Source organism: Sorghum bicolor, chromosome 8 (assembly GCF_000003195.3).
Source record: "Sorghum bicolor cultivar BTx623 chromosome 8, Sorghum_bicolor_NCBIv3, whole genome shotgun sequence".
In the NCBI taxonomy this organism is placed as follows: Eukaryota; Viridiplantae; Streptophyta; class Magnoliopsida; order Poales; family Poaceae; genus Sorghum; species Sorghum bicolor.
This window is the reverse complement of record NC_012877.2, coordinates 12,405,249-12,418,332: the sequence shown is the minus strand read 5'-3', so window position 1 is coordinate 12,418,332 and position 13,084 is coordinate 12,405,249. Positions and strand designations below refer to the sequence as shown.

The window sequence follows — 13,084 nt, the reverse complement described above, 5'->3', positions numbered from 1 at the left end:
AATGCTCTAAGTAATTAAGGTTGTTAAATATGTATTATGAACATTAATAAATATATGATGTTTTCTAACTTCCTGTGCAGCAAAAAGACTTTGAAAAGGCGAAGAGCATGAGTGAAGCCACTTTATACAACATAGTTGAGGACCTCTGCAAATTCATGTTGCGAGAAGTCATTCCCAGCGAAGGGAAATATCACGATCGGACCAGCGCCCTAGCAAAGCCTGAATACGGAGCGCTAAGGGAGATTACTAGGCTAAAGCTAACTCGATCTGGTTATTAGAGCAGAGGTTTCAGAGGTGAAACCTCTAATGCATGTAACAGAAAAAACTTGATGTGTGATCATGTTTGTAATTAATGTAACCTTATGTATAAAGTAACAGTATATATATATAAATGAATTGCATGTTGCAATGGTTTACGTGATCTCTAGGCTTCACTAGTTTGAATATTACATATATATATATATGTTGTATGTACATATTAAAATATAAAATGAAAAAAAGGGTCTGGTGGGAAAATTTAGAATTGGGTGAGAGATTTAAAATTTTTAACACAGGTGGTTATATAATGAGAACCGCCTGTAGAAAGTTTATTTCTACAGGCGGGTTGCATAGCTGAACCGCCTGTAGAAATCTATTTCTACAGACGGTTCTAAGTTACCCGCCTGTGGAAACCCTTGATTTCCACAGGCACCCAGCGCAAACCGCCTGTGAAAAGGGGTTGGAAACCGCCTGTATAGTGCTTCTGTGTACTAGTGTTGGAAGCTAACGGCTCAGCAGGAGGAATCCTGGTCGGAGCAAATGCTGATCTGTTTAATATGGCTGTAGAAGTTTTGAACTTTTCTATTAGTGTCAAGTTAACCTGTAAGAAAACAGGATTCTCTTGGAAATTCATAGTTGTATATGGCCCGGCTTATGATGAACAGAAAGCAAGTTTTTTAGTAGGGTTAGAGGATGTTATGAGTAGTTGGAAAGGTCCATTGCTTATAGGCAGTGACTTTAATCTTGTCAGGTTTGTTAGTGACAAAAGCAATGTTTTAATTAACCATAGATGGGCCGATTGTTTTAACGAATGGGTAGACAAATGGGCTCTAGTTGAGCTTAATGCTAGCAATAAGAGGTTCACCTGGACAAATAACCAAGACAACCTGATTTATGCTAAGAATCTTTGTCTCTGCAGAATTGATTTCTGCATTTCCCTTAGTTAGTATCAAGGCTTTAGAAAGGCTCCCAAGTGATCATAATCCACTGCTTTTGAATTCGGGAGATAATACTATGTTTGGGAAAAAGAGGTTTAGGTTTGAAAAAGGGTGGGTAGAGAAAGATTCATTTAGGGGTATGGTTGAAAAGGCTTGGAACTCTCCTTGCAGTAATGTCAAAAGTATTGATAGGTGGCAGTTCAAAGTAAGAACTCCCAGAAGGTTGGTTAGAGGTGGGCCGCAATGGCCGAGCAAGGTTAAAGGTAGCTGTGCTAGACCCCACTATTATCCCTAATCTTGTGGATATAGTGATCGATGATTATGTTTATGAGCTACAATTTTGAGTTGAGGAAGGATATCTGATGGTGAGCCTCAAGTCACCGACATGGACTCTACCATAGATGAAGACGATCCAAAGGGGGAAAAGATAGAGGACCCAATGGATGAAGATGGTAAAAGAGAGAGACTAGCAGATGTGGATGCACCTAAGGAGCAGCAACCTCAACCTGGTAAGCACAATGGTGCAGCTCAAAAAGAAAAGGGTGCCTTTTCTGGGGTCCTTCAGAGCAAGGAAATAGGTGCACAATCAGCACCAGCAGTTGTCCAAGCAAACAAGAAACAAACAGTATTGCTTTCCCAGTGCGAGTTAACAGAAGATGGAATAGGCCATTGGAAGGCTAATGTGCTCAATGGTGGGACAGTGCCTCTGGTCAGATCCAGCAAAAGAAATGAGAAGACTTCAGGTCAGGACTCTCTTGAGAAGGCGTCCAAACTGAAAGCTCGTAAAAATTTGGACTCCTCTCCAGGCGAAGGTAACGGAATTTTCCCAAACTCTTTCCATACCGTTGATGATTATATTTTGCAGTCTTCTATTAATTCTTTAGGAATTGCGCTTGGCAGTAGTGAAAAGGAAGTGTCGTTGTCCTTGAATTCTCTAAGAGACTTAGAAGTCCATAGGTTGAATGAGAATATTAGGCTAGAAAAGGATTTGTTTTTTGATGATGCCTCTTCTTTATGTTCCATAGAAGAAAATATAGATCTAGAAGCCTTAAATTTTATTTGCTCTGGGGTTTCTGAAGGCCTAGGTGATGGGGGTTGCGACTTACAGACCCCTGTATCACCAAAAAAAGGTCGCACCTTGGTACAACGAAAAAACCAAAAATAAAAAATAAAAATAAAAATAAGGTGTTCTAGATGAAAGGTATTTTTTAGAATTGTAACGGGTTTGCTGACCCAAAAAAATATAGATTCTTATCTGACCTAACAAAAGAAAGAAACTTAGATTTTATTGTCCTATCAGAGACGGGTAGAGCCAATTTTCCGCAATCTACTTTGAATAATATCTGTGCTGGCCAGAGATTTTCTTTGGCATCGCATGGCTCCACGGAGTCGATATGGTGGCATGATTCTAGGGATAAATTTGTTAACTTATGATATTGGTGAGATTGAAGAAGGGGATTTTTTTTATTCGTTTTAAAGTTCATCATAAGGAAGATGACTTCAAATTGAATTTAATTTCTATTTATGGGCCGGCTCAGAATGATCTCAAATCAAATTTCTTATCAGAGGTTGTGCGAGTATGTTCAAAAGACACTTGTCCTATTCAGGGGCGTCCCGGCAAAATACGAGACCCAGTTCGAAACACTAAGTGGAGGCCTAATATCTAGTGCTAAAATAAAAAAAATAATAACAGATATCAATGTATTACTTATATTACAAAGTATAGTAACATAGGCCAAGAATTATACCTGTTGTATAATCATCACTTGTAAAGCGATATTCTTTTAGCATTCTTTGAAACGAAATCTTCAATGATATACTCATAATCAATCTTGTCCAGCATGCCACTCTCAAGTGCTATTAATGCCAGTGCATTAAGTCTTTCTTGTGTCATTGTAGTTCGCAAGTAGGTCTTCAATAGCTTCAGCTTACAAAAGCTCCGCTCTGCTGATGCAACAGTCACTGGAATGGTCAATAGAATTCTGTATGCAATGGTTGCATTGGGAAAACACGCGTGCCGCTTCAAAAAATTTAAAATTTCGATCGGGCCTTTATTTTCTTGTGGAATAAAATCTTGAAGAAAAATCAATTCCACATAAAGGTCATCAGCATCAATATCAGATTGTCCATCTCGTTTAAGTGCAGCCCCAAGATGATGACAACAACATTTCAAGCTCTTATTATCCAAAGAACGCAATGCATCAGAAGTAAATAAGAAACCAAATATTTTCTTATAACCTTGATACTGTTCAAATCTTGTAGTAAGAGAGGAAATAGCTTGATCAACAATTGGTATAAAATAGTTGCGTCTAAATAAATCCTCAAGAGATTCTGCGGCAGCACTTGAGTCATCAGGATTCTCATCAAAGTGCCTCTTTCTTTTAATTTGCCTTTTTTTACGAAATATTGTACCAATATCCATGTCGAGTGCAATTTCTGTAGCTGCCTCCACTGCATTTGAGAAACCAGTTTCTCTATACTGATTGAAGAAAGATATTAGCCCCTGCACTTTCTCAATAGCAACATCAATTAGCATATCCTTCGATTGCAATTCTTTACTTACTAGGTTAACAGCATATAATATGTCATACCAAATGACTATTGACACTAAAAATTCATACTCTCCAAGTTCATTATTTGCTAAACCTTTAGCCTCGCTGCTTGTCAAAGGATCATTGTCACTATCAGATGCTTGAAGTAGAGCCTCTCGAATATTTGCACACTGAAACCTAATAGCTTTAACACTATCAATACGACTCTCCCAACGAGTAGATGATACTGACTTTAGAGTCAATCCAGTTATGTTATCTTTCAAAATCTGCCATTTCTTAGTAGATTTAGCAAATGTTGTGTACAAAGAGAATGCACAAAAGATTAACTAAATAAAAATAGAGATTGGGCATGGAATTTACCTGATGATCTTCTGCGATCTGAGGGCGAAGAGATCCGTCTAGGCGACCAAGACGAAGGGTTACGTAATTAAGAAACTGAAACGCCGCGGCGGCTCCGTCTCCAAAAGAAAGTCACGATCGGCGGCGGCTCCGTGTCTCCAGAAGAAAGTCACGACCGGCTAGCAGGCCATATTTTGGGCCAACGCATGCAGCTTATGTTGGTTTTTTAAATAAAACAAAGCCCAAATTCATTATATATATATAGGATGGGAAAGGAAAAAGTCTACTTTAGGTCCCTCAACTTTCGCGAAAGTCTAATTTTCATCCCTGAACTCTAAAACCGGACAAAATACATCCCTCAACTTTTAAAACCATGCACATTACATCCTTGACCTGGTTTTGAAAGCGGTTTTACCTTTTTCTTTTTATTTATTTTGGCTGAATTTTTTGAAAAATCACAGTAAATCACATAAAAATCATAAAATAGAAAACTCAATTTTTGTTGGACTTTAGATCAGTAGATCTACACATTGAATATATAATATAGTATGTTCTAGTACAAATTTTTTTGATGTATCTTTAGATCTATGTTTTTCTCTAATTAATTAGATTAATTATAGCTACATTTTCTATGGTCTAATCGTGATGAAATTTATATGGTGAGCTAATTATTCTATGTTTGAGTTATAGTAAAAATTTTATACTCATTGAATCACGTATTAGTTAGTTATAGATTTATTTAGGTTTATGCTTGTTAAATTATAATAAATCTATAACTAAGTTATACATGATCTAATGAGTATGAAATTTTTACCATAGTTTAAATATATAATAATTAGTCTAACATAAAAAATTCACCACAATTGCACCATACAAACTATAGCTATGCATTATTCTAATTAATTATAGAAAAACACAGATCTAAAGCTACAATAAAAAATTTGTACTAAAGCATACTATATTATATGTTCACTATGTAGATCTACTTATCTGAAGTTCAACAAAGTTAGAATTACTATTTTATGAATTTTATGTGATTTACTATAATTTTACAAATATTTAGCCAGAATAAATAAAAATGAAAAAGACAAAACTGCCTTCAAAACCGCTCATAACCATGTCAGGGACATAATATGCATGGTTTCAAAAATTGAGGGATGTATTTTATCCGGTTTTGAAGTTCAGGGATGAAAAACAGACTTTTGCAAAAGTTGAGGGACCTGAAGTAAATCTTGGGGCCCATGGTTTTTGGGGGCCCAGTTCGAGCGCACAGCCCGCACAGTCCCATGGACGCCCCTGGTCCTATTATTATGGGTGGTGATTTTAACATTATTCGTAGTTCTGAGGAGAAGAGTACTGATAATTATAATGATAGGTGGCCCTTCTTATTTAACGCTGTCATCGACACTTTAAACCTTAGAAAACTAGATTTATTAGGAAGAAAATATACTTGGGCTAATCATTTACAAAGTCAAACTTTCAAAAAATTAGACAGAATACTGGTTTGTATGGATTTTGAGTCAAAGTTCCCACATACCACTGTAATTGCCCTATCTAGAGAGATTTCTGATCACACTCCCCTACTTTGTTGTACAAATAATTCATCCTCATCTTACCAAACTCAATTCAAGTTTGAACTGGGATGGTTGATGAGAGATGATTTTTGTGATTTAGTAAGACAAGTGTGGCAGACGGTACCGGCTCATGGTACTCCTATACAGAGGTGGCAAGCTAAAATTAGAAGGCTACGCCAATATCTCAGAGGATGGGCAAAGGATGTAAGTGGGGCTTATAAAAAAGAAAAGTTGATTCTCTTAAATAAACTAGACGAATTAGATAAAAAGGTAGAGAATTGCATTCTTAATGAAACAGAACTAAATTTAAAACATGTGCTAAATGAAAGGCTAGCAGACCTACTTCGAGAAGAGGAACTTAAATGGTACCAAAGGGCTAAGGTGAAATATCTATTAGAGGGTGATGCAAATACGAAGTATTGCCATTTGTTGGCAAATAGTAGGCGTAGAAAAACTCGTATTTTCCATCTAGAAGATGGGAATGATATAATAAGTGGTGATGCTCAACTTAAAAAGCATATCACCAAGTATAATAAGTCACTTTTTGGCCCATCAGAGAACTCTACCATTTCTATGGATGAGTTTCAAATTGAGGACATCCCTCAGGTTTCGGTACTGGAAAATGAGTTTTTAACAGCCAATTTTACCGAAGACGAAGTGAGGACTGTTGTGTTCCAAATGGAACATAATAAGGCACCAGGGCCAAATGGGTTCCCGCCAGAGTTTTATCAGGTCTTTTGGTCTTTGATAAAAGACGATCTGATGGCTGTGTTCATGGACTTTTATGATGGCTCACTTCCACTAAATAGTCTAAACTTTGGAACAATAATTTTACTACCTAAAGAGAAGGATGTGAAAGCGATCCAACAATACAGGCCAATTTGTTTGTTGAATGTCTCTTTCAAGATCTTCACCAAGGTGGCAACTAATAGATTATCTACCATAGCCCATAAAATTATTAGACCAACACAAACAGCTTTTCTCCCCAGTAGAAATATCATGGAAGGGGCGGTAATTCTTCATGAAACAATACATGAACTCCACTCAAAAAAGCAGGATGGGGTAATCTTCAAAATTGACTTTGAGAAGGTGTATGATAAGGTAAAATGGAGTTTCTTACAACAAACACTAAGAATGAAAGGTTTTTCACAAAAATGGTGCAGATGGGTAGAACAATTCACACAGGGGGGGAAATGTTAATATTAAGGTTAATGATCAACCGTGCCCTTATTTTCAAACAAAAAAAGGCCTACGGCAGGGTGATCCAATGTCGCCAATTTTATTTAATATAGTGGTAGATATGCTGGCCATAATAATTTCTAGAGCAAAAGAATCAGGGCAAATTGAAGGGGTCATTCCTCATCTTATTCAAGATGGCTTATCTATCCTACAGTATGTAGATGATACAGTGATTTTTATGAGTTATGATGTTGAGAAAGCGATAAATATGAAATTAATATTGAGTACTTTCGAACAACTATCGGGGCTCAAAATAAACTTTCGCAAAAGTGAAATCTTTTATTTTGGTAAAGCAAAAGATCATGAAGTGTTTTATTCGCAGCTGTTTGGATGCAAAGTTGGGAAGTTTCCCTTTCGCTATCTAGGTCTTCCTATCATACTAGAAAATTAAATAACAAAGACTGGCAAATGATTGAAAAGTGAATTGAAAAGAGACTCATTGGTTGGAAAGGTAAAACACTTTCGGTTCGAGGACGTTTAATTTTAATAAACTCGGTGCTTTTTAGTTTACCGATGTTTATGATGTCTTTTTTCGAACTCCCAAGAGGGGTGTTAGAAAAAATTGATTGCTTTAGATCACAATTCTACTGGCAAAACGACCAGCACAAGCGCAGATATAGTAGCCAAGTGGGAATTATTATGCCAGCCTAAAATACAAGGTGGGCTAGGTATACAAAATTTGGACATTCTAAATAAATGTCTGTTGAGTAAATGGTTATTCAAATTGCTGAACGAGGATGGTTTGTGGCAGGAACTTTTAAGGAATAAATATGTAAAAGATAAGACCCTAGGGAGCTGTGTTAAAAAATCTACAGACTCACACTTTTGGAAAAGTCTAATGAATGTTAAAGACATCTTTATGGGGTTTGGCTCATTCAAGGTGAAAGACGGGTCACAAAGCCAATTTTGGTTTGACACTTGGGTGGGAAACAAACCTCTAAAAGATATATTCCCAGCGTTGTTCAATATTGTAAGAAGAAAACAAGATTCTGTAGCACAAGTACATAGTTCATCCCCACTAAATATTTCTTTTCGCCGAAATTTGGTGGGTGCAAACCTAAGGGATTGGCAGAGAATTGTTAATTCTTTACAGGTGAACTTACATGAAGAAAGGGATATTTTTGTCTGGACGTTACATTCATCTTGAAGCTTCTCTGTAAAATCCATGTATGCTGCATTAATTAACAATGGCATCATAGTCTCACAAGATATTTGGCAAATTAAAGTTCCCACAAAAACAAAAAAAATTTTGTGGTACCTGAAAAAGGTGTGTTATTAACTAAGGATAACCTTGTTAGACGGCACTGGATTGATGACACGACGTGTGCCTTCTGTCACTCTCCAGAAACCATTCAACACCTTTTTTTGGATTGTTTTTATACCAAATTTCTGTGGCGTGCCGTACATATGTTGTTTGGCATATCACCCCCCTTAAGTTTATATGACCTTTTTAATAGGTGGTCCAAAAGAGGTAATAAAAACCTAAATGCATTGTTATTGATAGCAGCAGCGGCGCTTATATGGACGGTGTGGTTAACGAGAAACGAGGTGATTTTTGACAAAAGTAGACCAAAATCTTTTTTGCAGGTACTTTTCAGGGGAACTCATTGGCTTTGACAGTGGGCACAGTTGCAGCGATGTGAAGCTCTACGGAATGAGCTGGTTTCAACGGGGCACTATCTTGAGACGTCAGCCTTAAAGTTCTTCAGTTCCAGTGGATGGCTGTCAACTAAATTTATTACCTCTTCTTAACCAGCTTTATTCTGGCTATTTATTTGCTTTAAATTATACCTTTTTTTAGTGGTGTGTTGGCCTGTTGGCAAAACTTTATAATAATTGGCCTGATTTTATCTGTCGATAGATGAAGCCGGATATAAACTATCCTTTGTCTAAAAAAACAAAACAGAATCCAGCCTCATGGATAATTATAGTAGGTTAGATGGACTAGCTGAGTGTAGAGAACTTTCTATAGAAGAGGCTAATGAGCTTTGGTCTACGGAAAAAGAGTTAGAGCACATCTAGGCGTTAGAAGAGATTGAACCGAGACAAAGATCAAGGGAGAGAAATCTGTTAGAAGGTGTAAGGAACAAAGCCAACTTTTAGGCTATAGGAAATTATAGAAGTCGAAAAAAGAGAGTGGAGTGTCTAGAAGGTCCTAATGGTTTAGTTTACGACCAGAAGGGTATGATCCAAGTAGCAGTAGCTTTTTACAAAAAAATTGTTTGCTAGGGGTGCTGAGCCTAATGTTAGGCTAGATCCTTATTTTTGGGATGTGCAGGATAAAGTTTCTAATGAGGATAATAATGTGTTGGTTGAGCCTTTTAGTGAAGAAGAGATCAAATCTGCTATTTTTAGTTGTTATCCTGAAGGAACCCCTGGGCCAGATGGGCTACCTTTTTTGTTATACCAGAATTTTTGGGATTTAGTCAAGGATGATTTTGTAGATCTGTTCAAGGATTTTCATAAGGGTAGTTTAGATTTATATAGGTTAAATTGTGCCCTGGTCAGTCTAGTTCCTAAGGTAGGTGGCTATGAACATGAAACATTTTAGACCCAATAGTCTCCTCAGTTGCAGTTTTAAGATTTTCTCAAAGCTTCTGACTCTTAGGTTGAGTACTATAGTGCAAAAAATAGTAGCTCAGACTCATTCTGCTTTTATCAAAGGTAGATATATTCTTGAGAGTGTGGTTGTAGCTCATGAGATTGTCCACAGTATAAATAAATCGGGAGAGAAAGGTGTAGTTATTAAACTTGACGATGAAAAGGCATATGACTGAGTTAGCGGGACCTTCCTTTTTGATATGCTTGAAGCTAGAAATTTCCATCCGATCTTTATTAGTTGGATAAAACATTTGGTAGTTGGAGGGTCTATAGGTATCATGCTTAATGGGGAAGATAGTTCCTATTTCAAAGCCGGTAAGGGGTTTTGACAGGGCAACCCCCTTTCTCCTTTTCTCTTCAATTTAGTAGGTGATGGCCTGTCTAAAATGTTATCTAAAGCTACCAATAAGGGCTTGATAAAAGGGTTCATGCAAGACTTTAAACCTGGGGGTATCGTGGCTCTGCAATATGCAGATGACACTATCCTCTTCTCTAAGGCAGAGGATTGTGCCTTGAGAACAAATTTTAGGGATGAGGATTAACTTCCATAAGCGTGAATTAGTTCCACTAAACTTAGATATGGATGAAACTCATAGACTTGTTCATATTATTTCTTGCCCTCTAGGTTCTTTTCCTATTAAGTACTTAGGGTCCCCCTGCACTATGATAATCTAAGTAGAGAGGATATACAACCTCTGGTTGATAAGATTTTAAAGAAAGTAGCTAGGTGGAGAGGTAGTCTTATGTCTTTAGCTGCCAGAGAAATGCTTCTTAAGTCTTGTCTTGCTAGTATTCCAGTGTATCTGTTATCTTTGATCAAGTTCCCTAAGTGGGCAATTAAAATAATGAACACTCACATGGGCAATTACCTGTGGAATGATTCAGCCTATAATCATAAGTATCATTTAGCTAATTGGGAATTAGTTTCCATGAGTAATGAACAGGTCTTCCTAATCTTTGAGTTTTAAATATTAGTTTTCTTGCTTCTTGGCTTCAAAGATATTCGGTGGATAAGGAGAAGCTTTGGAAGGAGCTTATAGATCATAAGTATAATACAGATAAGCCTAATATTTTCCAATCCAATACATAGGAGCCTCTAGCTTCTTCAAAAGTTTTATGCGGGCTACCCAAGCGGCTAAGATGGGATATAAATGGAAAATAGGAAATGGTAGAAGAATTAGATTGTGGGAAGATAACTGGTTAGGTTGCTATAGCCTAGCCATTTAGTTTTGGCCTCTTTAGGCAAACTATTGGGGACCTTTGGGATGGTTTTAATTTAGAATGTACTTTTAGGAGGAGTGTTACTAAAGATCTTTATCAATCTTGGCTTGAAGTTGTGGAACTAGTAGGCACTATACAGTTTACTGATGATGCTGATGAGATGATTTGGCAGTTTAATAGTTCAGAAGTTTATTCCTCACAGTCCCTTTATAAAATTATTAATTTTAGAGGTATTCAACCAGTCCATGTCTCAGCTGTTTGGAGTCTTAAGATTCCTCCAAGAGTTCACATTTTCTTATGGTTAGTGGTCAAGAATAGAGCTCTAACTTAGATAACTTGGCTAAGCGTAGGAAAGTCGAAGATAAAAACAGTCCTTTTTGCTTAGAAAAAGAGACGATTCAACATGTTTTCTTTAAATGTGCTGTAGCCAAACAGTGTTGCTGCATAATCTCTGATGTCCTGGGTTATAATATTGGTAGTAGTATGTTTGATATAGGGAAATGTTGGCTAAGTAATAAGAAATTTTGTCTTATTAATATGGTTTCTTCAGCTATGATTTGGTCCATCGGAAGCTGAGAAACGATCTTTGTTTTCAGAGGTATGGGTGGAGAAGCATGGAAATCTTACTCCTTAGAATTTCTGGGCTTTTCGAGAACTGGACAGTCCCCTGCCCTACAGATAAGAAAGAAGTTTGGAAGGATTATATCAGCAAGATCAAGTTAACAGTGAGAAGGACTTTGTGGCTGCCTTAAGAACATCTGAACACCATTTGAAGCTTTTTCGTGGGGAAGTTGGTGCTGAGGCGTGGAGTGCGCTGGGCGTGTTGTATCTAAGTTGGACATGACACCCCTTGGTGGAGTGCGCTGGATATTGCGCTCAACTGAATCTAGCAAAAGACCTTTAGTTGTGGGGGTGTTTTTGTTTGGCTGGTTTAGTGTTGAAACTCTGGCTGCTGTAAGGTTCAGGCGTTTCGCTCCTTAGAGCAAGGTTAATAGCAACGGCGACTACCGGCTGCAAACGGGCTGTATACGAGACAGCAAAACCATCACGTACAGTAAGGCGAGCTAGGAGGTGAGCGGTTAACATTTAATACTAGCAGGATAACAGAGATGAAATACTATTTTATTGATCCATGCATGGTGCATGCAACCCATTTATCTCGGTACATGCGCTACGCTCGACGGTAAGACAAACATCGGCTTCCTTCTCTTTCTTTATTTCTCTCTCTGCCACATAGGATTTTGATGACGTAGATCACATTACAGCCTGCTGAGTAGGACTTATAATACTTGCTCTTAGCGGTATCGGCTTTGCTGTGCTTTCTTTCTTTTAGTCCAGGAGAACACTTGGCTTTGGTGACTTTCTGTGCCGAATTGTAATAACTCTTGGTCTTTTGATATTATAATTGAAAGACTAGGGCGTTGGGCCATTTTACTCCCAAAAAACATACACCCTCCATGTGGATGGCCTGGCCTCCCCACGGAGACGCTCGATGTGGTTGGGGCGTGCGCATGCCACCGGCTGGCGGACCAAGTCGAGCACTCGAGCTTGGCCAAGAATGCCACGTAGGCAAAACAAGGCATCTAAACCAGCCAAGGGGTAAAATAGCCGGTTTAACAAAGTTTAAGATGTTGAATACTTGGTTTTGTAGGTTAGGAGGTTAAATAAGCCATACATGATACATTAGGGGGTTATTTAGACTTTTTTTATTTTAAATATGATCAGTTCTATAAAGAAGAGCATTAACATTTATGACACCAAACAAATACACTATAAAATATATTTTATAATTTTCATCTAATGATACTATTTTAGTATTATAAATATCGATGCTCATTTTTATAAATTTTATCGAACTTAAGATATTTAGACTCTTGGTAACTCTAGCTAGAATTAATTTATTCGGGACAAATGGCGTACGTAAAAATTGTGGAATCAGATGAAGGCCTTCTTTGGTATCCTTGAATTGAGAGGAATTGGAAAATGAGAAGCACTTGCTAGATGGTGATTTTAATTAATGGGATCCAAACAAGCTATCACTAAAATGTAAAATCTAAGCTAAGGGATTGTTTGGATGTTATCGTATTTACCTCAATCCATATGTGTTGATGTGAAATTGGGTAGATTATGGTAGAATTTAGTTCAAGTTTCACTCTAGTCCATCCCAACATATATTAATTGCGATGAATAGGATAACATCTAAACAACCCGTTCGTTTGTGGGCTGAAATGGCCTAGAACTATTCCGGACTTAAAACCATTCGATATTTTGTACTACACTGGAAATGTGCCGGCGCGTTCTAGGCTAGAAATGCCTAATAACCGAACGGGCCCTAACTAACTTGAATCCAAAACACGTCACG

General features: G+C 37.5%; 1 protein-coding gene across 1 annotated transcript; it reads right to left on the bottom strand.

The window, feature by feature from the left end:
• LOC8084213 lies at positions 2,959 to 3,732 on the bottom strand. Its single transcript, XM_002441972.2, has one exon. It carries the CDS (start codon positions 3,730 to 3,732, stop codon positions 2,959 to 2,961), a length of 774 nt encoding a protein of 257 aa, XP_002442017.2.